The sequence below is a fragment of the Haliotis rubra genome, unplaced genomic scaffold (assembly GCF_003918875.1).
Source record: "Haliotis rubra isolate DU_JTF1 unplaced genomic scaffold, ASM391887v1 Scf527, whole genome shotgun sequence".
NCBI classification, from domain to species: Eukaryota; Metazoa; Mollusca; class Gastropoda; order Lepetellida; family Haliotidae; genus Haliotis; species Haliotis rubra.
In genome coordinates this window covers 189,756-216,027 of record NW_025767221.1, presented here as the reverse complement: position 1 = coordinate 216,027, position 26,272 = coordinate 189,756, and the positions used below count along the sequence as shown (strand labels likewise).

The 26,272-nt window shown below is 40.4% G+C and overlaps 1 protein-coding gene across 1 annotated transcript; it reads left to right on the top strand.

Moving 5' to 3' along the window:
• Positions 1–244: 244 nt before the first annotated feature.
• LOC124252861 lies at positions 245–16,981 on the top strand. The gene is made up of 6 exons (XM_046686534.1): positions 245–605; positions 4,527–4,614; positions 8,751–8,950; positions 12,890–12,975; positions 15,945–16,146; positions 16,576–16,981. The coding sequence occupies exons 1-6, from the start codon at positions 303–305 to the stop codon at positions 16,693–16,695; spliced, it is 999 nt and encodes a 332-aa protein (XP_046542490.1). The 5' UTR covers positions 245–302; the 3' UTR covers positions 16,696–16,981.
• The last annotated feature ends 9,291 nt before the right edge of the window (positions 16,982–26,272 follow it).

Sequence of the window (26,272 nt, the reverse complement as noted above, 5' to 3'; positions counted from 1 at the left end):
TATGTAATCAAGCAAGGTTAAAGTGTTTGTTTTTGTAAAGTGAGAGGCATATATACTTTGTATTAGTAAAACTGGGGTTCTGAATAGAATAATATGTAAGAGTCACTACCCGACCCACCCGGGAATGAAATGGTTGCTTCCTAACTGAAACACGGACGTTGGGGTGTTATGTTGCACACGACTCTATAGTGCGGATCATGTGACGGCTGATCTGGCCATTTGCCAAGGTTCGCACGCTGCTTTTCATACACTCGGTCTACCCATCCTTAGAACTGGTACATGAACGTGAGAAACTAAATAGGATGGAAGTATCAATCAGCCATATGGTTATTCTTATTTTGATGGTTTTGAAGAAGTCAGACAGCTGCTTTAACGATACTTCAGCTGTGCAGAATAACAAGTACATGGAACACCAGGTGTTCAGGCGACTCAGAAGTATTTCATTATACGCCTGTGCCTCTGAATGTATCATGTCATCCGCCTGTCTGTCCTTTGCTTTCGAACCTCTGACACAAATGTGTCTCCTGAATCGAAACAGCAGTGCAGATGTCGACGTTGTTCCTCATCCAAGCTTAATCTTTAGCGACATTGAACGCTGGCCTAAGGTAAGAAGATGTCTTCTAGATTTAAATTGTATATTTCATGATATAGCTTAATATACCTTATTCATTCATCTGCCAAACAGTCAATTTTCATTTTCCCTTTTCATCAGTGTTCTAATACACACAAAGAAGCCATTTCATGACAGTTATCACTGTCGTCACTATTGCAGTGAAGAATTGATTCATAAACAGAACAACTCTGTACTGAAACAATGTTTGACTGCTAGTCTTGTAAACAGGGGTGGTGGGGTAGCCTTGCGGTTTAGGCTTTCGTTCGTCACGCTGAAGACCCGGGTTCGATTGCCCACATGGGCACAATGTGTGAAGCCCTTTTCTGGTGTCCCCCACCGTGATATTTATTAAATATTGCTAAAACAGGGCATATTGCTTAAGCGGCGTAAAAACCCACACACTCAGGAGTGTTTTGACGTTGACGTACCTGTCGATCGAGTTCATCCCATAGGTTATCTATTGGGTTTGGATCTTGTGATGGGGAAGGTCATGACAAGACCGTTACGCGTGCTGTATGTGAAATAGCATTGTCATGCTGGAACAACTCCCTCTGCAGGTCCAAAATCGGAATCATGTGACGTGCAAGGATGGTGTACCGATTTGCTGTGAAATATCCCCTGAACCACCCCTAAATCAGATCTGTGTGTGCTTGATATGGTACCCCTCACCATGACATGTCCTCCAACGAACATGTCGACCTGTCGACCTGTGGAATAAGGGGCAAAACGTACATTTCTCTGACGGTAAACACGATGTCTTCCATCTCGCCGATGAAGAAGACATCGTGATTCATCACTGATCCAGACTCGCCTTCAGTCTCTAAGGTTCCAGTTCCGGACTCTACGAGACACCGCAAACGATTGCGCGGATGGAAGTTTCTCAAAACAGGGGCGACAACTGGCCTTCTTGGTCGAATCCCCACTCCAATCGATTAATGACAGTTTTGTCGAAAATTCTTCTCAAACCAGGGATGCGTTGTGCAGTCTCCATGGCTGTAGCAAGACGATTACGCAAGTGAACAACCATGATGTAGCGGTCCTGGGCTTGGGTGGTAGCTCTTAGACTGCCGCTTCTCGGGCGATCTTTGGCGGAATTGTTCTGCAGGAAACGATCCCAAAGGCGAGATGTGGTGCTCTGATGAACCTTGAAATGTCGGGCAACTGCAGACTGCGACTCCCCAGCTTCAAGGCGCCCTATGGCGATGTTTCGATTGGCGGCACTCAGTCGTGGCATGATGATGTCCTCTTTTCGGGGCAAAAAGGAATAGCAAAATTAAACACAACGTTTTCTCTTTTATAGCGAGCGATACCGCATATTTGTGCGTTTACTTACACGTGCATTTTGCTTTGCATGTTTTCTTGGTGACGTTTTGGCAGAAATATCTTCAAACGCTTCTAATACAAGAGAAAAAATAAAAATTGCCGCGTTTTAGCGGTGAAACTGTTAACAACCACACAAAGATGAAGTATTTGGAAAGAAATAGAATGTTTGTATTGTTTTATTTATTGTTTGTATTGCTCCATGAGTCCAATATTCTGAAAATTACCTATGCGTTTCTTTTTTCTTCTTTTTCTTGAAGAGTATTATATATATCATGTCTTTTATTAAGTAGTGTACATTTGGTATTGCCGTCACTCTGGGTTGAATTTTATAGCATTTTATAGTGTTATGAAACATGAATATTACATAGATCAATCACAACAGCCACTTCGTATCGTTTTTCAAAATATACTGGACAAAATAAGTTAGGGATATTGGTATTTTATGATTGATATTTTATCAATGTGTCAATGAATAGATACATCATTATTCATAATTTCAAAAATCTACATATATCCCTAACTATTATTGTCCAGTATATCTCGACGCTGCCGTCCTGGAGGTTTCTAGGTCGTGTTACCTGGCTGAATGTTTGGTGTGTCTGTATTGTTGCTTCCTTATTGTCAGCAATAAGGAATCATAACGTGACGTGTATATACGAGCAATGTAATACCTCGTAAATATTCAGTAGATCGTAGAGCACGCAGTGAGTGAGTGAGTTAGTTGAGTCATACGCCGCTTGTAGCAGCAATATGACGGCAGTGGACACCAGACGCGAATTGTACACCTGTGGGGAATCGAACCCGGGTCTTCGTTGTGACGATCGACCAATTTAACCACAAGGTTACCTCACTGCGGGATGAGTAATGAAACAGTGACTTCAATATGGGATATTGTTATATATGTGTTGTTGAACGAAGGTGGAATGAAGGAATGCTTTGTGTACATTCATAAAAACTTGCTATCGATTCCAGATTATATTAATACAGGATATGATAGTCGGACTATATTTTAGAACATTATTATGTTTTCGGCGACAGTGTTTACTCGTGCTATCGTGAGGTATGTTGCTTCACACAGACACTGTCAATATTCGAATTAGGGGTTGTTTTGTTGTTCAGATTAAATTGCCATTTACATGTATAAGTTAGTCACGTGTTTTATAATTGATTATGTCACTGACAATTGTTCTTTAACGTCCGAAACCAGTGAGTGAGTTTAGTTTTACGCCGCACTCAGCAATATTCCAGTTATATGGCGGCGGTCTGTAAATAATCGAGTTTGGACCAGACAATCCAGTGATCAACAGCATGAGCATCGATCTGCGCATTTGGGAACCGATGACATGTGTAAACCAAGTCAGCGAGCCGGACCACCCGATCCTCTAGTTAGTCGCCTCTTACGACAAGCATAGTCGCCTTTTTGTGGCAAGCATGGTTTGCTGAAGACCTTTTCTACCCCGGATCTTCACGGGTCTCCGAAACCACAACACAGGGATGCACCCCAAGTAACATCAATCGACTTGATCATAGTACTAATCTGGCCCTGTTGAGTTTGCACAGTGCTAAGGTTGTGTCCCGTTGTTGCCCACATTTGTTTTGCGGTAAGGTTTTCGATTGCAATCTATTACTGAGCTCCCATTATCGATCTTATAAGCGATAACCATTGTTTACCCTTGTAGACTGGCATCTCATGATAATGAATTGAAAGAAATTGATCTATACAATAATCTATAAATATGTATGCGTCTAACTAATTGCTTGTTTTTGTATGTGGACTTGCATCCCATGTTTTAAATTGTACATAATACTGGAATATGAAAGTGTTTTTATATAAAATTTCTTGACTTTTGAGTTTGTATGGACTTGTGTATAGGTGTGAACTCGGTCTCATTGCTATTTGCCTTGGGTGAGTGAGTGAGTTAAAATTTAAAGTCTCTTTGACAATATTTCAGCCATATCGTGACTTAAACAAGTCATACTTAAACTTTAATGTTATCTATAAAATCTGTCACCAAAGGACATTACAAAAACTAGAATGTCACAGAAACAAGAATAAAATTAGCATCTTAAACTCTCTAAAACTGGACTTAAGTCAGGACAACACAATATATAAAAAACCAGACTGAATTCGCCAGAAACTAAAGGTTGACTCACCATACCACGGGGGCGGTGGGGTAGCCTAGTGGTTAAAGCGTTCGCTCGTCACGCCGAAGACCCGGGTTCGATTCCCCACATGGGTACATTGTGTGAAGTCCATTTGTGGTGTCTCCTGCCGTGATATTGCGGGAATATTACTAAAAGCGGCGTAAAACCATACTCACCATACTACGGACCATGGTGACTTACATTATTTTTGCTACCTGCATGGACCCTAGCTGGATTTACACTATCCCTTCAGCCACTGGCGATAATACTAACATTTATCCATTATTTAAAAAAAAACAAAGACAAATATTCTACGATTAAAAGGCTTGGAAGAGTTAAATAAACTTTGAAAGTATTGAGACTTACATACTCTCTCAGGACTATTTGCCTTGAAAAACTGACGCTACGTCAAATGTTTACTCACTTAGTTCATATTGGTTTGTAGTCTCTGTCTGGGGGATGTGCTGTCTTGTCCTGCCCATTGGCATCTAGGTGCGAAGTAGATCGACTTGGCAGTGCCACGTGTGTTCCAGGTAAGTCATATTGATGATTTGTTTGTTGTTTAAAGCCGCACTCAGCAATATTCCAGCTATATGGCGGCGGTCTGTAAATAGTCTGGTCTGGACCAGTTAATCCAGTGATCAAGAACACGATCATCATTTTACGGTATGGGGATACGATGGCATGTGTCACCCGATCCCGTTAGTCGCCTCTTACGATAAGCATGGGTTGTTGAAGACCGATTCTAACCCAGATCTTCACGGGGTCATATCTATGACGCTTCATGATGTTAAGAATAATTATTGCCGTCATATGCAATATAAGGTAAGATGGAGAGATTGAAATAAGATATATATCAGGCCAACGCCAATTGTATTCAATGTATACTCATGGAAACAAATAAGGGAACACATGAAAGTACAAGTGCTCCTTTATTCTTTTCAAGTTTCTTCACAAGGTATGTATTGCACTGTGGATGAAAATCTGGAAATAAATAAAGGAACACTTGTACTTTCATGTGTTCCCTTATTCGTTTCTATGAGTATGGTAAGAAAGGTACAAAACGGAATGCCGACATATGAAGGCATGTAAACGCATGGACGAGCATCCATGATTCCACTCAATCAATTGTGTCAATCTGCAAGATGTTGCAGTCCGACTTTCACTGTACATTACGTTCACTTTCTGCTTATATGTTCCGACCTCTACATTGGTGTGTCCTACTAATATAGAAGACGAGAAGGCCACTGAATATTTTATCACTGATAATTACATGTTTGAAATTATAGCTAAAATGTTCTTACACCCTTTGAATGATGGCCAAACGGTCTTACACATTCGAATGATGATTAAAACGTTCTCACACCCTTCGAATGATGATCAAAACGTTCTTACCCTTCGATTGATGACCGAAACGTTTTACACCCATCAAAGGATGATCAAAACATTCTTACACCCTTCGAATGAGGATCAAAACGTTCTTACACCCTTCGAATGATGGCCAAACGGTCTTACACATTTCGAATGATGATTAAAACGTTCTCACACCCTTCGAATGATGATCAAAACGTTCTTGCACCATTCGAATGATGATCAAAACGTTCTTACACCCTTCGATTGATGACCGAAACGTTTTTACACCCATCAAAGGATGATCAAAACATTCTTACACCCTTCGGATGAGGATCAAAACGTTCTAACACAATTCGAACGATGATCAAAATGCCCTTACATCCTTCGAATGATCTAAACTTTTTTCGTCACCCTTCGAATGATCAAAACGTTCTTACATCCTTCGAAAGATGATCAAAAGGTTGTTTCATCATTCGAATGATCAAAAGGTTCTTGCACACTTCGAATGATGGCTAAAATGTTTTCCACCCTTTGAATGATGACCAGAACGTTCTTACACCCTTTAAAAGATGACCGAAACGTTCTTACACCTTATAAATGATGACCGAAACGTTCTTGCACCCTTCGAATGATGATCGAAACCTTCTTGCACCATTTAAATAATGGCCAAAACGTTTTTACACACTTCGAATGATGACCAAACCCTTCTTGTACCATTCGAATGATGGCCAAAACGCGTTTACACACTTCGATTGATGACCAAAACGTTCTTGCACCCTTTGAATGATGACCGAAACGTTCTTGCACCCTTGAAATGATGACCAACACGTTCTTGCACCCTTCGAATGATGATCAAAACGTACGTTCTTGCACCATTCGAATGATGGCCAAAACGTTTTTACACACTTCGAATGATGACCAAACGTTTTTGTGCCATTCAAATGATGACCGAAACGTTCTTACACACTAGCATCCACTATTTTTCCTTCATGAAATACCCAGTCCCTAAACAGCCCATGATGGAACCATTCAAGATCAATTCCTGAAACTCTACACCGAATCATGTGTACAATGTATAAATGTACTATGTGAACAAAAAGCAGGCAGGGATCATTCACCTTTACGTTATCGACAAATATCATAAATAATAAAACATTCTCTTTCAAACCATGTGATCAATAATAGATCAGTTTCGTGAAGTGATGGTCAGTGATGATCGACCGTAATGTTGAGTCTATTGATTCAAGCGTCAATGTAAAGTAAACAGCCGCTGCATCATATCCCACCAGACGACGAACTTGAATTATAGTCGTATATGGTTTTAGTTTGTGGGTTCTTTTGCCTGATATTGGTTCTCAGATTGTTTGACAATTCAATTTCGTGTGGATTCCATCCACATTACGACCATAATAGGGGCGTTCTCCAAGACAAATGTCTGTAACATTGCTTATCATTAACGTGTTTGTCAATATTTTTACATGATTCAATAGACGGGTAATTATTTATGGAAGATCTTAACATTCCTTGGAGGTAGAAATATATGCGTACAAATAAAAGACAACTGAATTTCGAAACAAAATTCGGAGACAGTCTCTTTTATATATTGTTCATAACACCAAGATAAATTGTATTCATGTGGAAAGGATGAACCCAGTTAAGATCCAAAATTGTTTCTTTTTAATTCTTTGAAATATTAGAGCGAACCAAATGTTTCGGATTTGTTTTTTCACCATCATATGATAATTAAGCCCCATCCTACCATGACTTAAGTAAATACTGGATTGCGAGTCATTATGAGGTATATAACCACGTTATATATCTCTGATTTTCCAACGCAGTTTGTATCTTTTTAAAATCTTAATAACGCGGTTATGGCAGAATGAAGATAACCATGCTGTGTTGGAAAATTAGAGGTATATAACGACATTATATATAGCTCTAAATTTGATTTAAAACCGAACGCTTCGCTTATTTTCCAACACAGTATGTTTATCTCCTAATTATAGCTCGCCTCTTTCAACAAAGCATAAGCAGATTTGAATCCTTTAGGAGTACATTTTGTTGCTTGGCGTATGTATAATTCTTACCTAAAACACTGAAAAGTAAGAAATTATGATATATAGGGTATATATACTCCTCACAAAATGTTAGAAAGCAACACAAATTTGTAGTCTCATTACAATTTCATTTATTGAAATTGCAAATCACTGAATGATGCAATAGAAGGAATTGAAACCTATGTACACACGATTAGCAAAATGAAATGAAATAGTTTTGAGCAATAATAGACTTACAAATCATCAAAGCACGTACCCATGAAACAGTCGTGCAAAATGTGCTGCTGCATTGATGGAGCAAAATGTTAACGATTAAGGTTCAAGTCAGCTTTGGACAGTGAAGCGGTGTTCAGTAACGAGTATGACTACCATGAGCACAAATGCAAAAGCCTCCACAGGTCTTTGCATTGACCAAATGAGCCTTTAAAGTTGCTGTTGTGGAATGTTCTGCCATTCTCTCTGTAACGCCTGCTCAAGGTCATCCAGAGTCTGAGGGTGAACATGGAGACCGTCAAAACACGACTACCAATAATGTCCCAAGCATGTTCAATTGGATTCGAGATCAGAGTGACCTTGCAGGCCAGTCCATATGTGTGATGTTGTTGATCTAAACAGCATCGTTAACAACTCTTTCCTCGAAGGCATTACTCATCCATAGACGGGCATTTTCATCCATAGAAAATGAAGTTAGGACCCGCTTGTTGTGCCAGAGGAAAGATTACAGGTAGGTTTACACCAATCAGGGTGCATGTGTGAAGAGGGAGCACATTCATGCCACATTTTGCATGTTGTTTCTGAGGGTGGTTGTGTTCGAGGTGATGTTGTCAATGTTATGAGGAGATAAAACAATTTGACAGTCACTTAATGTTATGTATATTCTTTCAATATTTACCTTTCAGTAACATGTCGGCAAAAATCGCTATCGAAGTTGATAAGAATATTACACTGAAAATGCTTGTTGCTTAATTTTTTGTGAGGGAGTATACATACCCCAAAACCATAGCAGTGGGATTAGTGTTAAAATATTGAGAAAACGTTTAAAGCTGTATAATGAACTCTCTCAATTAAGGACTAATATATTTCAGAGTAAAGGGGACATTAATTTAAAATACAAAATCTTAAAGAAAACTGATCAACACTTGTCCTTTACAATTATTTAAATAATTTTAGAAAAATGTGATTTGATTGTCGCCGACACGTGTACACTTGTATGGTTAATTTAAAAGTAACACTAATTAAAACTTTACGTTACTTTCCAGAGTTTCAAGGATGTGGTCAACCTCCAGAGGTCACTGGGGCCAGCGTGAACTTCGACGGCCAGTCCGAGGGGGACGTGGCATCTTACACATGCGGTCAGAACTTCAAGGTCTGCCATGACGTGTCCACCAGTACATGTCAGTCCTCCGGACAGTGGGAGAATATAACTGGTCTCTGTGGCCAGATGAAGGTGGTCAATCCGGTTGGTAGCAGTTTTGTCTTGGCTCACATCATTTCTGCAGTCAGGCTGACATATACTCAAACGAAATAGAAACGCAAAATTAATTTAACTTACCATAAGCAATATATTGCTAACTCTGTTCTTAGCAGATACATGTATGATTTTCGTGGCTCACATCGTTTCTGCAGTATCAGGCAAGCTGACATATACGCAAGGAAAACAGAAACGCAACGTTAATCTAACATTAATAATATACTGAACGGCAAAAGAAACGTCACTCCTTTTTGAAATTGGTAATCAGTTTAATACAAACACATGTAAATAACATAATAATTGTCGGAAAGATTTCAAAACTGACATGTTTGATAATCAATACTTAAAGACGAATTTCAGACAATGACAAGTCAAAATGACGACAGGTGGCGCGAAAGTGCGATCCGAAAGTCAATAACGTGTATGGCCTCCTTGGGCGTTGACAACAGCGTTGCATCGTCTGTACATAAAGTGGATGAGACGGTTGATGAAGGCCATATGAACTTGCGCCCATACTCGGTGATACGCCTGAGAGAGTTCAGCTGCAGTTGTCGGCCTTGGTCGCACATCATGGAGCCTCCTCTGAATCTCGTCCCACAAATGTTCTATCGGGTTTAAGTCTGGACTGAGGGCAGGCCACTGATGAGTTGGTATGCCGTGTTGACGGAGAAAGTCTCTAGTTGCTCTGGCAGTATGGGCACGCGCCTTGTCATGCTGGAAGACGTGGTTTCCATGACGACCAAAATGTGGCACGACGAAGGGTTTTTAGTGCTTGACCAACGTAGCAGGCAGATGTTACACCATTTCCTCTACCGGGACCAATATTCTGGAACACCATAGGGTCTCGTTTGTGATTGAGAGCGATAGCACCCCACACCATTATGCTCGGACCTCCCCACGAGTCTCTTTCCAGGACACAATCATCTGCAAAACGCTGCCATCAGCCGTCGAGACGCAATATCGGCTTTCGTCGGAAAAGACTACAGTTCGTCACTCCCGGTGACGCCAATTCCGATGATGTGTGGCCCACTGGAGACGAGCACGACGATGTCTAAACAGCCGCTGCATCATATCCCACCCAGACGACGAACTCTGAATTCATAGTCGTATATGGTTTTAGTTTGTGGTTCTTTTGTCTGATGTTGGTTCTCAGATTGTTTGAATAATTCAATTTTGTGTGATTCCATCCACATTACGACCATAATAGGGCGTCTCCAAGGCATTACACTGTCTGTAACATTGCATATGTTTAACATGTTTGTCAATGTTTTACATGATTCAATAGATACCGGCTTATGGAAGATCTTAACATTCCTTTGAGGAGAAATATATGCGTACAAATAGTAAAGACAACAGAATTTCTCGAAACAAAAATCGGAGACAGTCTCTTTAAATATTGTTCCATAACACCCAGCCAAATTGTATTCATATGGAAAGGACGAACCCGGAAGTTAAGATCCAAAATTGTTTCTTTTAATTCTTTGAAATATTAGAGCGAACCAAATAAGTTTCGGATTTGTTTTTTTTCACCATCACATGATAATGTTCCCATCCTACCACGACTTAAGTAAATATCATTGATTCAGTGGATTGGTGAGGTCATTGCGAGGTATATAACCACGTTATATACCCTTGATTCTCCAAAAACAGTATGTATCTTTTTAAAGTCTTAATAATGGTAGCTATGGTAGAATGAAGATAAACATGCTGTAAGTTGGTAACTCAGAGGTTTAAAACGAAATCATAATAGCTCTAAATTTGTTTTAAGACCGAACGCTACGCTGATCTTCCAACACTGTATGTTTATCTCCCAATTATAACTCGCCTCTTTCAACAAGCATGGCTATACCAAAACCTTTTAGGAGCACATTTGCTAAGCTTAAGCGTATGTATAATTCTTCTACCCTTGCCTAACACTGGAAAAGTAAGAAATTATGATATATAGGGTATATACATACCCCAAAACCATAGCAGTGGGACTAGTGTTGCCAATATATTTAGAAAACGTTTAAAGCTGAACTCTCTCAATCTCACGACTATGTTTGATAGCCCCATATTTCAGAGCGAAGGGCCCAGTTGATTTTGGTTACCTTCACATAATTTTCAAGGTCACAGCGACACTTTGTTAACCTGCTTGTTAAGCTTGTCAACGAGATATCTTAAGAACCATTGTCTGGATTTTCTTCATATGTGACACCAAGCTTCATCTATAGAAGGCGCATTGCCCAATTGATTTTGGTGACCTTCACATAGTTTTCAAAGTCACGGCGACACTTTGCAGATTTCAGTTTGTTAACGTATATGTTCACCTTGTCAGCGAGACATCTCACAAACGAGTCACTGTATTGTCTTCATATTTGACACAAAGCACCATCATGGGAAGGTGCAGGTTAACTGTTCATGCTTTTGTTGACATTTAACTTCATCTTAAACTACAACCTTCATGTTCATAACTTTTTATGTTTGATTTGATAATTTGCGGTGGGGGATTATGTCACCTTAGTGACAATGCTTCTTGTAAAAGGTGCCTAGCGGGATCGGGTGGTCAGGCTCGCTTTTGGTTGACACGTCATCGTATCCCAATTGCTTAAAACGATGCTCATGATGTTCATCACTGGATTGTCTGGTCCAGATGCGATTATTTACAGATTGCCACCATATAGCTGAAATATTGCTGAGTGCGACGTTAAACAACAAACAAACCAATCAACAAACCAACCAACCAACCAACCTTGTTCTTTAGTGTCCTTTCAGTGTTTCCTCCCAAACAAAACCACACGACCAATTTATATATGTACATGTCATTCAAGCGCAATTGTACATTCAACGTCTGACGCCAGAGACCGTCTTCAGTTAGCGCTGTTATTTGTAAACGGCTCTAGACGAAGCATAATTGCTGTCCGTAAACTTTGTCCTTGACCTTTGATCCTTTCCGTGAGTGTCCGTGCACGTTCATCTCAGTCGGTTAGCTTGACGGGTTAACTATTCAAAGACTGTGAGTTCTAATTGGGTCCTCGCCGTTCTCGCGAGAATATGGCTGAATTCTGAAGGGGCTTCGAATCCACTTTTAACAACAGTCTCTATTGTATGGTTCCGATGATAGTGGGGCGGTGGGGTAGCCTAGTGGTTAAAGCGTTCGCTCGTCTCGCCGAAGACCCGGGTTCGATTCCTTACATGGGTACAATGTGTGAAGCCCATTTCTGGTGTCCCCCGCCGTGATATTGCTGGAATATTGCTAAAAGCGGCGTAAAACTAAACTCACTCACTCACTCACTCACTCCGATAATAGTGATTGACATCATGAGCATCGATCTACACAAATGGTTAGCACCAAGTTACCAAGTTTACCACCAAGGTTTTGTCCTATTACGGCAGACAAGGGTTGCTGAAGAACATATGGAACATAGGTCGCAAGAATATAAATGAACATGCATCTGCGTCATTCTTGGCACTGACGTGTTATTTTAACCCAACACATGTCTACCTTAAAACATTTTTAGAGCTTTATCAAGGTCTTTAATATCCCGATACAAAATGGAGCAGGAATCGTATCGCTCATTTTGGAAGTTTCATCGAAAGAGCATGCTTGATTGTACCTCAAACTTGTCAAATGACTGTCTGATGTATTGGACATCATGGACGGTTGAGGAAATGCCAGCTATCACCTAGTGATGTTGAGCAATTTGGATGAAACACCGTGAAATGTATCGCCATTTGTATAATATGATGATTTTAATTATACCATTTACCATTCTTTGCGTTTATTTTGCATCTGAGCATTTATTAGTTTACAATGGAAACGTTAATGTTTCTATCAGTATTCAAAAGATTCCCTAAAAGTGCACTTCGTATTTTTGTTAATATTTTCTTTTTCATCGGGTCTCAAAGAATGCTCGCATAGTAACAAACGATGCATATATTTTACAGGTTTTGCTTAAACCATATTCAGTTCCATGTCGGCCGTCAAGCAATTTCAGTGTTCGTGTTGTAGGAGAACCGACTAAAGATACAAGGTAAGCGAACCAGTGTACTCAGTGTATTTAGGGATCAACTGACCCGTGAAGGTCTGGGTTAGAATGAACCTTCAGTAACCCATGCTTGTCGTAAAAGGCGACTAACGGGATCGGGTGGTCAGGCCCGCTGACTTGGTTGACACATGTCATCGGTTCCCAATTGCGCAGATCGATGCTCATGCTGTTGATCACTGGATTTTCTGGTCCAGGCTCGATTATTTAGAGACCTCTGCCATATAGCTGGAATATTGCTGAGTGCGGCGTAAAACTAATCTCACTCACTAGGGATAAATTGTAACAAATAATTTGCAATGTACATGGTTATATATACGAGACGTTAAAAATGTTTGTTTGTTGAATAACGCCACACTCAGCAATATTCAAGCTGTATTGTGACAGTCTGTATATAATCATGTCATGTTGGAAAACTGCTCTTATACCGAACCAAGAACAGGCATGCTATGAAGGATTATGTTTCGGTATAGAGGAACCATATGTCCACAAACTGAAAATGTCCGATGAACTGACCAAGCCATGATGGCACGCTGACGTCACAGAATGTTGGGACGGGGCGCAACCACCAAATTGACACAGACCACTCTTGTGTGGGCTCCACGTGCGTTTACAACGGTTGCACAACTTCGTCGCATACTGCCAATGAGATTGTTGACCATGTAACGACGGTGATATTGTTCCTGCATCAGGGCATGCTCCAGGTCACGGATGTTCAGCATGTTGGGGTGGTGTTCACGTACCCTTCTTCCAAGGATGCCCCACACATACTCGATCGGAGACAGGTCTGGTGACCTTGCCGGCCAGGGTAGTACCCTGATGTTGGATGACTGCAACAGCTGCATGTTTAGTTTCGCTGTATGGGCTCTTGCGTTGTCATGTTGGAACAGGAACTGTGGATGATGCTGCATGAATGGCATGACGAATAGAATGATGATTTGGTCGCAGTAAAGCTGAGCAAGTCCGTTTTCCCGTTCCAGCCCGCACCATCATGCTCCCTCCACCGTAGCGGTCACGTTGAATGACGTTGGCGGCGTCGAACCGTTCACCCCTTCGTCGCTACACACGAACTCTGCCATCCGCAAACTCCACACAGAACGAGATTCGTCAGTAAATAATAATGTCTGGTTCTACTGCTGCCGTCGTCAACGTTGATCAATTGCGCCCATCTCAGCCTTTCGTTTATATAACGTTGTGTCAACGGCACGCCACTACCGGTCGATGCGCATGTAAACCTGCGGCATGAAGGCGATTTCCGACTGTCTGGGCATGAATGCGTTGCTTGTCGTAGCTCGTTGGCTTGACGTGCTGCACTCATCGTCCTGTGACGTCTCGATGACCTCACAAGATGACGATCTCCACGTGGGGTAGGTGCACGAGGCCTTCCTGACCTGGGTCGATCCCCAAATTCACCAGTCTGTTGCACCTGTTGCCGAATCGTGCTTTCATGGACCTGGTACTGTCTGGCGAGGACCCTCACACTCTGTCCCGCATGTAATAGCCCCATGGCTTCACGGCGTTGATTTCCATTCAATCCTGGCCGACGCCCCATGGTCAACTGCGTTTATCACTGTTCGGTTTCTTGCAACAGTGATGTCAGTGTGCGACATCCACCCTTTTATGCTCCTCAGAACGCACTCAATGGTCGTGAATTCACGACAACGTGATTTGCACATGCAACATCCGGGTTGTCAACACGCTACAACTATCGCCCAACCATTGACCGTATTTGGTAGAGTTAACATTTCCTCATTGTTTGACATCATCCTGGACTTTTGGCACAAGCAAATCTTCACTACAAATCTTCATTCAAAAGATAACGTGCTAAACGTTTTTGGGTCAGCATATAAATGTGCATCTGTTTAATTTCAATAGAGTATTCGATGCTACAGTTTCTCGGACAGATTGTCCGGATGTGACGATCATCACCGGCCGTTGTCACACGTGGTTGAGAACTGTTAGGCCTGTCTGACGTAGTGCCTGTTTGTCTTAGTCGTTTCATCGATCAGTCTGATGACAGTTCTTCGGGTGCAGCTGAAGGTTCTGGCAATGACGGTGTGGTTAGCTCCTTGTTGGGCCATTCCGACAGCTCTCTCTTTCGGTGTGCCTCAAACGTGGCATATTTTTGGTGTTCTGTTTATTACTGTTTTGCACACGTGTCGCATGGGCTGTTTTATACAGTCAGTATGCGTGTGCTTTTCGAGTTACATCAGAAAAACTCGTTAGCTTGTTTCGCCGTTTTTCCCCGGAAAGGATGGGCCTGTACGTGTGTGACATGGCTCGGTTTCATCACTTCATTTATATTTTTGTGAATTTATATGCAATATGTTCCGTTGTATAGTTTCTTTTGGGCACTAGTTTATCTTGCATGGCTGTGGGTATTAAACCCATGTCAGATAACTGGGATTGGCTACTCCATGGTGATGACCTGAGATCAGATTATGACGGACATGTGTCCTGACTGTAATTTCTGACCAACTTTATGGTTTTAGAATGTTTTAAATGTTCTTGGTTCTGTTCTACTTTTCGGTAGCATATTTGCCCTAAACATATACGTCGTGAATCAACTATTATATATTGTAGTAATGACTTTGTCAGACATGTTTCATCGCCAAGTGGCGTGTTCAAGTCGTTGTTATGTTATACTTGCAAATTTCAAGGGATGTAGATCAGTGTCACATGTCAAGAACACGATTACACACGGCAGTTTAAAGCAGCTAACGTACATTGCAAATTCCTTGAACTTGACCATCTGCTTAGCCCACTGACCTTTTTCCGAGCGCTATCCATGTATCAAGAGTGAATGCGGCACCATGTCAGGATTCGAACCTGGGTATCCGGTGTGACGAGAGAACGCTTTAACCGCTAGGCTACCCCACCACCCTTGTATCAAGATGCATTGACAATGTGTTTCCTATGGGACTTATACAATTCTTAATACACATTTTCATTTGTAGATGGAGCTTTTCCCTGATGGCGGAAGACGATATCCTCATAGCTGTAGAGTTCCGTATTAACATATTTGGTCATGTGGACACATTGACTATGAGCTCTAGGTTTAATGGCGTTTGGCAATCAACGGTCTTCATTCGAGATGTCCGTACGAATCTGGGGCAGGAATATGAGGTCCAAGTCACTCTGGACAATGGAATATACAATGTAAGTATGTCAATAATATCTATTCTAATGTGAGCAAGGTTTACGTTTACGTTTTACTTTGGAGTGAGTGAGTTTAGTTTTACGCCGCACTCAGCAATAGTCCAGCTATATGGCAGAGGTCTCTAAATAATCGAGTCTGGACCAGACAATCGTGTGATCGACAGCATGAGCATCGATCTACGCAATTGGGATATGATGACATGTGTCAACCACGTCAGCCAGCCTGACCACCCGATCCCGTTAGTTGCCTCATACGACAAGCATGGGTTCCTGAAGATCAATTCTAACCCGGATCTCTACGGGTATTGAAACTGGAGAACCATTGTGTGGAGTATGTAATGAATTACTGCAGCTGAAACAGTTTTATGTATGCGCTTACACAATATGTCTGCCTGAATAATGTGAGCATTTTATCTGGGCTTCCTTCAGGTTGCACTCGATGGAACAAGCATGTACAACTTCACCGAGCGAGTTGCTGGAGCTCAACCGGCAACTATACACGTTGATCATGACGGATATTTTCACGTCATTGAGTTCCTTTACTCGTAAGATGACCCGTTAAAAGCGTCTACAAGACGGTTGTCAAGGATCAAGAACATATTTTTAGATATACTTTATAGACGTGTTTTACTCTGTAATGTACTTAATTAATGTCAACTTGATGTTTTGCACAAGGGCTGATGAGACTAAAATGACTTTGGTATTGAAGTAGAAATATCATTAGTAAAGTTGCCTCCTGCCATTCATCTGCCGTGAGATCGAACCGTCTACGTAAATGAGGTGAGGTGAAGTGAAATTGGGTTTAACGTCGTGCTTGAAAATATTTCGCTCATATGACGATGTGCATGCGTGTGTATGTGTAGGTGCGGCTGCTTGTACTAGCCCAGACTGAAGCTGGTTTTATAGTGCTAGCCCACTGAGATACCTACGTATATGAATATGAATTCAGTTCATGATTGGCGCTGAAAAGATCGAGGTAAAAATGTATGTATTGTAATTATTTGGGACCAAAGTACGCCACCAGCGTACACATTTCTTTGCTCATCTGATTCAGTGCTTATGTTTCGTAAACTTTGTCTGTGTTGAACATATTCTCGTCAGACACAACTGTGTAATGAAGCTGAAACTTCATTACTTATGATCCCACCGATACCGACTCCCCAATTATCCCATGACACCTGGGATGGGTCTGTTCAATGGGTTTGAATCCGGTCACCGCGGACGCTGTAATGGATACGCTAGTTATGTCGATTCTACATTTTTGTTTAAAATAGTGAAATTTTGTTCATGTCGAGTTAGTAGCTCAAGTATTATTTTATGTAATGTTTAAATACGAGATCTATTTGGCTGTAGCAAGTTTACCATGTTCCTTAAATACATAATATATTCCCTCATACCATAGCCGGCTGCTTATCCAGATCGCACCCCATTATACACTAGACGCCAAATGATACGTTACCCTCGTACCTTTATGAATTACTGAAAAACTATCAAAGATATTTTAGAAGGTTTTAGTTGACAAGAAAGCTTAACAACACAGCTTTTTGCAAATCACGAACAAAATTCTCAAATGCATTCATATTTTGGTGAAATGCATCTTTTTCAGAAGAGTTAAATTGTCCTATATTGCTCCCATCAATCGACAAGATGTTTTTGTTGATCTGGACATACAAGACATTTAATGGCCAACATGTCCGTTGTCAACGATATTGACGATGGAGACGCCTTTGATTCGCCATTACCATCATGACGCGGGTTCTTTCTATAAGAATCGTTTGCGCATCGTGGGGAAGAGGTTCTAGTTTTACAGAGGCATACGGAAATTACCGAGGCTTTGCGAATGATCAGTTTTGAAGCAACGTCGCTGATTGCACAAAACCAAATCTGATTGCAAACCAATCAACGAATCCAGAACACTCGCAACCACTGAAAGTGTCGTATTAGAACAGAGGTTGCATTGGAAGATATGACAGGAGTAACCTCTGTGGGAAGAGAATGATATTCCTCCATGCCGAAATAAACTAGTAATAGTGGATTTTATGTCCAAAAGAAAGGTTGAAATAAAATTCTGCTTTGGGACAATGATAAACCATTTAAGTCACCATTTTCAACTAGCTTCACAACATGACTTAATTGTTGTAGAGGTGCAAAATTGTGTTTTCAATCATTGCTATGGTTTCCAGTCTTTAAAACATTTTTGCTGATTTGCATGACTTACTGTTGTAGAGTGTGTAAAATTGTAAGCTAATCATTGCTATGGTTTCAGTCTTTTAAAACATTTTTTGCTGATTTGCATGAGTGAAAACAAGTGAAACGTGTCTTTGATATTGTAAAAAAGTGTTTAGGAACATCTAAAATTATCATTTTTCCTTGCAAAGTAACATTTTTCCATTTTCTGTTTACACATAGTAATATCAATCGCCAAAACGCAACAATATTCAAGCAGTATTTACATCCGTTTCACAAGTAGAATGATTCTATAGGGTATAAAGAGAGCCCAGAAGACATGATCGACATACAATGCTGTTGCCAACGCCCTCGGGTGCCACTGTATCACGGCTATAAGACTTATTCAGGGCTTCAGAAAGACTGGGATCACCGTAGACAGACCAAGAAGTGGACGTCCACGCATCACCACGCCAGCTGAAGATAGGCTCCTCCGTCATTAAGGAAGGAGGCTAACGTTTCTTTTGGCGTTTAGTGTATGTCAGGAATCAGGGGCGGGTACAGCCTTTAGGTAGGAGTTCATTTTCACCTGTTTTCACGAGAGATTTAGTGGTCATTTAATCAACTTTCATGACATAAGATGTGTGTGTGTGTGTGTGTGTGTGTGTGTGTGTGTGTGTGTGTGTGTGTGTGTGTGTGTGTGTGTGTTCTTTTGATGCGCCGATGGGAAATGAAATGGTACGACGCCTGTGACAGGACCAGAATTAGTTTGTAATGGTAGCTTATTTGAGCCATTCTTCGATCGTCATTCGGATCAGACTTCACCAAACAATTTTCAAACAAAGCGCTTCTCTTAACACATCGCCGCTAGTATTTGCCTGTGTTAAATAAGGTGAAGGTTAGAACCGATATTGATAACGTTAAATGAGCAATTAACCCCTTGTCTTTTCTTGTGCGTTGCTCTGTCCCAGGTTACCAGTTGCTAACAAATGCGAAACATTATGTTCATATTTTCGATGCAATTACATTTATATGAAACAGTTACATATTTTCCATTTGTATATTAGTGCTATAATTTCAAAATGAAAACTAAACCGACTCCCCAAAAGAAAGTACACATCTGGTGTTTTGATACTATTTCCCAAAGTAAACCAATTACATATTTTGGAGTGTATTTTCAACACATTTACGTTGTTGTTTTTTAATGATACCAAAGCATCAAATGTGAACTTTCCTTTGTACGTCAGTTTAGTTTAATTTCCCGAATATTCAGTGGTGGTTTTAAGCATCTGCACCTCTCTGTGAGGGAAACGTGCTTTCACAGAATTAGATGGAAAATATATCCCTGGCTGTTCTAAATAATAGAGACTTGTATTATTGTTCTCTGGCATTCAAATTCAAATACTGAATGCCACACCGGGAGCTTAAAATATAAACAAAACGTACACTGATCCGTCAGCAGTGATAACTATTAGCCGTAAAACTAAGCCGTAGATGTGTCATTGTTATCATAATTATTGATTATTCTTTGTTTTTAACACAACTGAGCTCAAACACAACCCACGTTTCACTTGGGTCATTGAATTGGCAGTGGTAAACAAATTCCCCAAAGTTATTTGTTACTCATAGCAATCTGTAGCTTGCGCTTTATATATTGTTGTTTGATAATTTGATTTCAATAGTATTGGATTTTGTGGTGGTGTTCCGGTCCTGTGCATAGAGCTCAGGTCACACATCAGTTGAACTTAAGCAACGTTGGGGCGCGGAGAGTCCTTTGGATGGAGTGACCATATTTAGCAGCTTGACTCCTGAGAGTTTCTAGGACATCGGTCCTGCCCCACAACGAACCAAATGTGGTACATATGGTCTCACCTTAGGCAAGTGAGTTTATTCAAAATTGCCACTGTTCACCTAGCAGAAAAATGGGTACCCGGTGGGATATGTCATGACTATAACCTTCTAGGCGCCTAACAGGCAGCTTGGGTTATCCAGGGTTGACTTTGTGATGCGCCGTTGAAACAGCTTCGAGTAGGATTCCAGGCGCCGTCGAAATCCATTATTGTATTATATTTATATTACTAATTTTATACTAAATTACCAGGCAAGAAAGGTATACATCCATGCTTTATAGTGGCTAAAGTGTGAAATGAAACGAGACATAATTTGTTCGTTAAAAAGCATATTTGGTTCGGATGTCATAGTTCTATTTTGGTCTTAGGTGTGCAGTGTTTTCGGCCACTGTTTTCAGACAAGTAGCCTTTTTTAATGATTCTATTTTTTAGTTAATCCAACTCTCATTTGTACAACGACACTTATCAACTTGCTGTGATTGAAATGTAATTAATCAATAAACATTCCACATTCTTGATATCCTGCTTCTATGTGTAGTTCTGTTTCTGATTTGATGCATGTCCAAATATATGTTTGTTTGTTTGTTGTGTGTTTGAGTGTGGTCCAGACGATCCAGTGACCAACCATCGATCTACACAATTGGGATACGATCACATGCATCACTAAAACAGGGAGACTCCCTTAACGACAAAAATATATAATGTTTTCATTGTAAGAATAGAGTCATTAACTCGTGCGAGAACTAAACGTTATGAGCCTGACTTTTGGTTTATTCCAGCAACATCACGGCGGTGGGATACCAGAAATGGGCTTCACATATTGTACCCATGTTGGGAATCAATCCCGGGTCTTTGGCGTGACCAATGTCACCAACACACACATGCACATTCGAATGAACATGCACGCACGCACACACATGCATTAGAAAATGACATGGGAGGACTCCATCACTCAAGATACAATGTGTGAAGTCCATTTCTGGAGTACCCCTGCCGTGATATTGCTGGAAATATTGCTAAAAGCGGCGTAAAGCATCACTCACTCACTCACTTCACCACGGGTCCACATTATGCATCTTGAGTACGGCACTGACTGTGACTGAAGTCTGACGTCTTGGTACCCGTGCACGTGTGAACCCTCTTCATTATCTCCCACGATAGCTGCGTGATGTGTGTTTTTCATTTCTTGGTAATTTACATGAAAAATAAGGGTCGGTGGGGTAGCCTAATCGTTAAAGCGTCCGCTCGTCTCGCTGAAGACCCGGGTTCGATTCCCCACGCGGGTTCAATGTGTGAAATAGCGTGTACCTAAATTTGGCGTAGATTACACCGATCTGAAACGAACATAACCTTGTGAACATTCATGCACTCGTATAGTCGATGGAGGAGACTCTCTAAATAATAATATATATTAAATCTAAATTCAATTCAATTTCATCTAGACTCTAAATACCGTGATACCCAAGTCTGTTTATATCTATGTATTAGTTGATTCGTCTTCAAGCTCATCATAATTCAACATAATTGACGTTCTTTGGCCAACAAAACATCAGTAGGTTCGTGAAGCGCTCGGTCAATCTCATGATCTTGAGCACCACGTCACATGATTGAAAGTATTATTGCCAATGACTTTCTTTCTGCTTGATCGTGTTTTCGCGACAGAGGATTTTAACTATTGAAATACTGAAGAGGAACAATTTTATGCATAGACAACTTTAGTGGAGTAGATGCGACGTTTCGGTGTAGATGCTAACAAGTGATACTATTGCAAATAACTGTTTTCTACTTGTATACGTATTTTAATGACGTATGCGATCTCCTGTAAAACAGATCAAACATAGTTCATTTAAAATTGCATTGATCGGATTAAACAGGTCAGTCTTCGTGCCAGTTGACCCTAGAAGATCCGGGTTAGAATTGGTCTTCAGCAACCCAAGCATGTCGTAAGAGGCAACTAACGGGATTGGGTGGTCAGGCTCGCTGACTTGGTTGACACATGTGATCCCATCCCTGTTGCGTAGATCGATGCTTTTGCATCACTGGATTGTCTGGTCCAGAGTCGATTATTTACAGACCGCCATCCTGAGATGTTTTCTTATATGTGTACTCTCCGTCTTAATGGAGGAAATAAAGCACATATCTATTCATTCATTCATTCATTCATTCATTATAGCTGGAATATTGCTGAGTGCGGCGTTAAACAAACAAACAAACAAAACACGCTAAACGCCCTGATATTGTACTGTTGATGTACAACAAACTACCGTGTTAGTTCAACTTACGTCTTTAGTCCGCAAATGAACCCCGAGATTAGGTAACTCGAGATGAAATACTTTTCTAAATTCTTCCGTGTGACACACTGAAAACTACCCATGAAGATTGGGGTTGGAATTGGTTTCAGCAACCTCATGCATGTCGTCAGAGACGACTAACGGATCGGGAGGTCAGGCTCGCTGAATTGGTTGACACATGTCATCGTATCCCAAATGTGGAGATCGATGGTCATGGTGCAATCACTGGATCGCCAGGTCCAGACTCGATTATTTTCAGACCGCTGTCATATAGCTGGTATATTGTTGAGTGCAACATTAAACAAAAAACCACACTGAACCGTGATCATGGTGAATAAACCAGTAATTAGGGATGTGGACATCGATCCATGGCGTCAGTCAGTCAGTCATCCTCCTTATGGTCAGCAAGTCAGGTATTCTTTCTGGTCTTTCTCTGACTCCTATTATTTTCTCGTAATTCGAGTATTTTCTCGAAATTTAGTTTTAAGAAACCAGAACTAACCAAAATATAGCTGAAATTACGAGAAATATTCACAAATGAAATACAATAAGGAGACATTTCGCTGAAAAACATATATGATGCTACAAAATTGGCACCATTAGTCTGTCGTATTTTCTCACATATCACTTGGCTGTACTTCATTACCAAATAAACAAACCCCAGTATCCGTCCATGATCAATTCCATGATGGAAATATTTGAAAAACGTGACCAGCACAAACGTTATAACATCAAACAGGAAAACAGTTTATTATTTCATTTACAAAATGTTCAACAATTTCAAAAGATAATATAATAAATAATATCGCAATAAAATAGCTGAATATTGTTTTGCTCTTTTGTAGAAGAATTACACCACAGTTTCAAAGTCAGGCATTATTTCGAAATATTATAAATAAAAAAAATCTAGGTAGAATTGCAATAAATCTTTGTCTAAACGAAGTTTGAATATCCCCTTAAAAAATACTCGTAGTTCCAATACATGATATTCGAACCATGCACATTGATCCACAAGCATGTGGATCAATGCTCATACTGTTGATCACTGGATTGCCTTGTCCAGACTCGATAATGTACAACCGCCTCCGTGGTGTGTGCGTGGTAAGAGCGTCCTCCCGGAGAGCGGAAGGTCGCGTGGTTCCGATCCCCGACCGCGTCATACCAAAAGACGTTAAAATATGGTAATTTGTTGGTCCCTGCCTGGCGCTCGGCATTAATGGGTGCAAACAAGGACTGGTCGGCTCTGGAGTCAGTATAATGTGTCTGACTGGGGTACTCATGCTTCTCTGCGGCATGGTATCTCAGTGGGCTAGCACTATAAAACCAGCTTAAGTCTGGGCTAGTACAAGCAGCCGCACCTACACATACACACGCATGCACGTCGTCATATGAGCGAAATATTCTCAAGCACGACGTTAAAACCCAATTTCACCTCACCTCACCTCGATAATGTACAGGCCGTCGCCATATTGGAATATTGCCGAGTGCGGCGTTAAACAACAACATTCGAAAGCGTCATGCCTATACACATTATACAATCAAACTATACAACTATTGTTGTGCATGTACCTTTCCAGTCTAATAAACAATATAATGTATTTGTTTATATAATTTATCAATATTGGTAACATTGGCAAAAATGTTTCCTGAAAATTACTTGTCTTGCATTGCGCATACATTAAGCTGTATGCTAAGTTTGTTCAAAATTGCCACCCAGCAGAAAATGGGTACCCGGTGGTCTAAGTCATATGACTATTAATAACCATCTAGCGCCTCACGGGCAGCTTGGGCTGTGCAGGGAAGTAATGTCCATGATGTTGTGTGCCCTTAGTGCAAGTCCCTGCAGAGTGGCGTTCAGCGCTATACAAGTGGCCAATTATATTATTGTGTTCCTTGTGACGTTATCCACCGACAGTTCAGTACAATAACCAATACAAGCATACAAAAGTGCATTATTATAATGCCGCACATACACATAAAAACTTTATAAGTAATAACCTTTCTGAACCGCATCGTCAATGACAGCCACACCTAACATTATTCAATAATGATGTAACGAATTATTCAAAAACAATATTCCATTCTGGATGGAAAGATATTAATTATATAGAATCAGACCGAAGTTCTTTCTTACACAGTTTCATATTTTAATATGAAATTACTATATCACTGCATGTAGTGTTAACTAGGAAAATAATTTATCAAGAAAATAGTTTTTTAAATGATTTATCAAGAAAATAGTTTTAAAAAATACACAAAGCATAACGTAATTAATAACCTAATGTTTCTTTCAACAATATTCGTTGAAAATAGATGGGTGGAAAAATACCTCTGTCACATTACAAATAGCGATTTTACAGTTTCCGTACATTAGCAACATATTTGGAAGGTTAATTCAATGCTGACAAAAACATAATGAATATTTATGCTTTATTTATATGCGTTATAAATCTTCATGTATTTTAACGACATACGTGTATTATTTGTTTTTGTGAAAAGGCTATACCAACAGCCATATCATATTTTGGTAAGTGATACTACACGACCACTCCCAATATTAACAAGAACTATCGAGGACCCGGAAAAACAACATAACTACCATGAATCATGTGAGATACTGTTACATGCAAATGACCAAAACAAGTAAACAGTCAATATCGCCAGTGCTTTATTGTACGAAGAGTATCATGAAACCAATTAGTTTGCAAAGAACATCTTTGAATTATGGGAAATATTATGGGAATATTGATTTGCAATACGGAAAAATATGTTATTCTCCTGGGTCCCGATCCACAAAGGCATTTGTAAGCCTATGATAAACTATAGAGTTACGACAGGTCGTATCGTTACGAACGCTTTGTGGATTGGGGTCCTGATCTGGGCCTAGATTTTGGAAGCTCTCTTAGCGCTAAGATAGTCGTAAGTTGATGTTAATGTATGGCACTTACTGACTCCGTGGATAGAGCGTCTAACAAGAGAAAAGAAGGTCGGGGTTCGATCCCCTGGCCGTTTCGTGCGGAAAGACTCTTAAAGGAGGTATTTGTTTTTACCCTTCCTTCCTACATAATAATACACGTGCCTGGAATGCGAATGGAGAATTCATGGCAAATGTGACACAAATGTGCTAACAATGAACTAGCACTATAACACCGCAAAATTCCCGACGAGTGTTAGCACATACACAGGCGCACACACATGCGCATGCACGTCTTAAGGGAAATAACCTCGTAAACGACATTAAACCCAACCTCACATAACGACCTCACCTCACTTCATGAGAATACAACCATGAAAACTAGTTATTTCAAGGAGGGAAAAGGTTTGGGTCAAAACTACAAAAACATATTATGTTTGGGGGAGTTTGTGATTTTTCCTTAAACATTGGTGTCTTTGAATCACGTGTCATCCGTTTCATGAGTATTTGTGAGGGTGAGTTTGAGAAAAGATATTTCCCAGCGGTATCCATTTGCATGTTTTTTAACTTCGCACCATTAAACAAGGTGATAAAGGGAACGCAACTCTGAAAGCGCGAACGTGCCACCCGCTATCGAAAAAGTGATTGCAGCGCTACAATCGTCTCGAAGAAGGTTTTGTGTTAATCGACAAATACATCAAGTTATATAACAAATACATCTTGCTATATAACAAATACATCAAGCAATATAACAAGTACATCATGCAATATAGCAAAATGAATACATCCAGCAATATAACAAATACATCATGCAATATAACAAATACGTCATGCAATATAACAAATGCATTTTGTCTTTATGGCTGAGTGGCCTAGCGTTTAAAATCTTATAAAAGATACTTCTA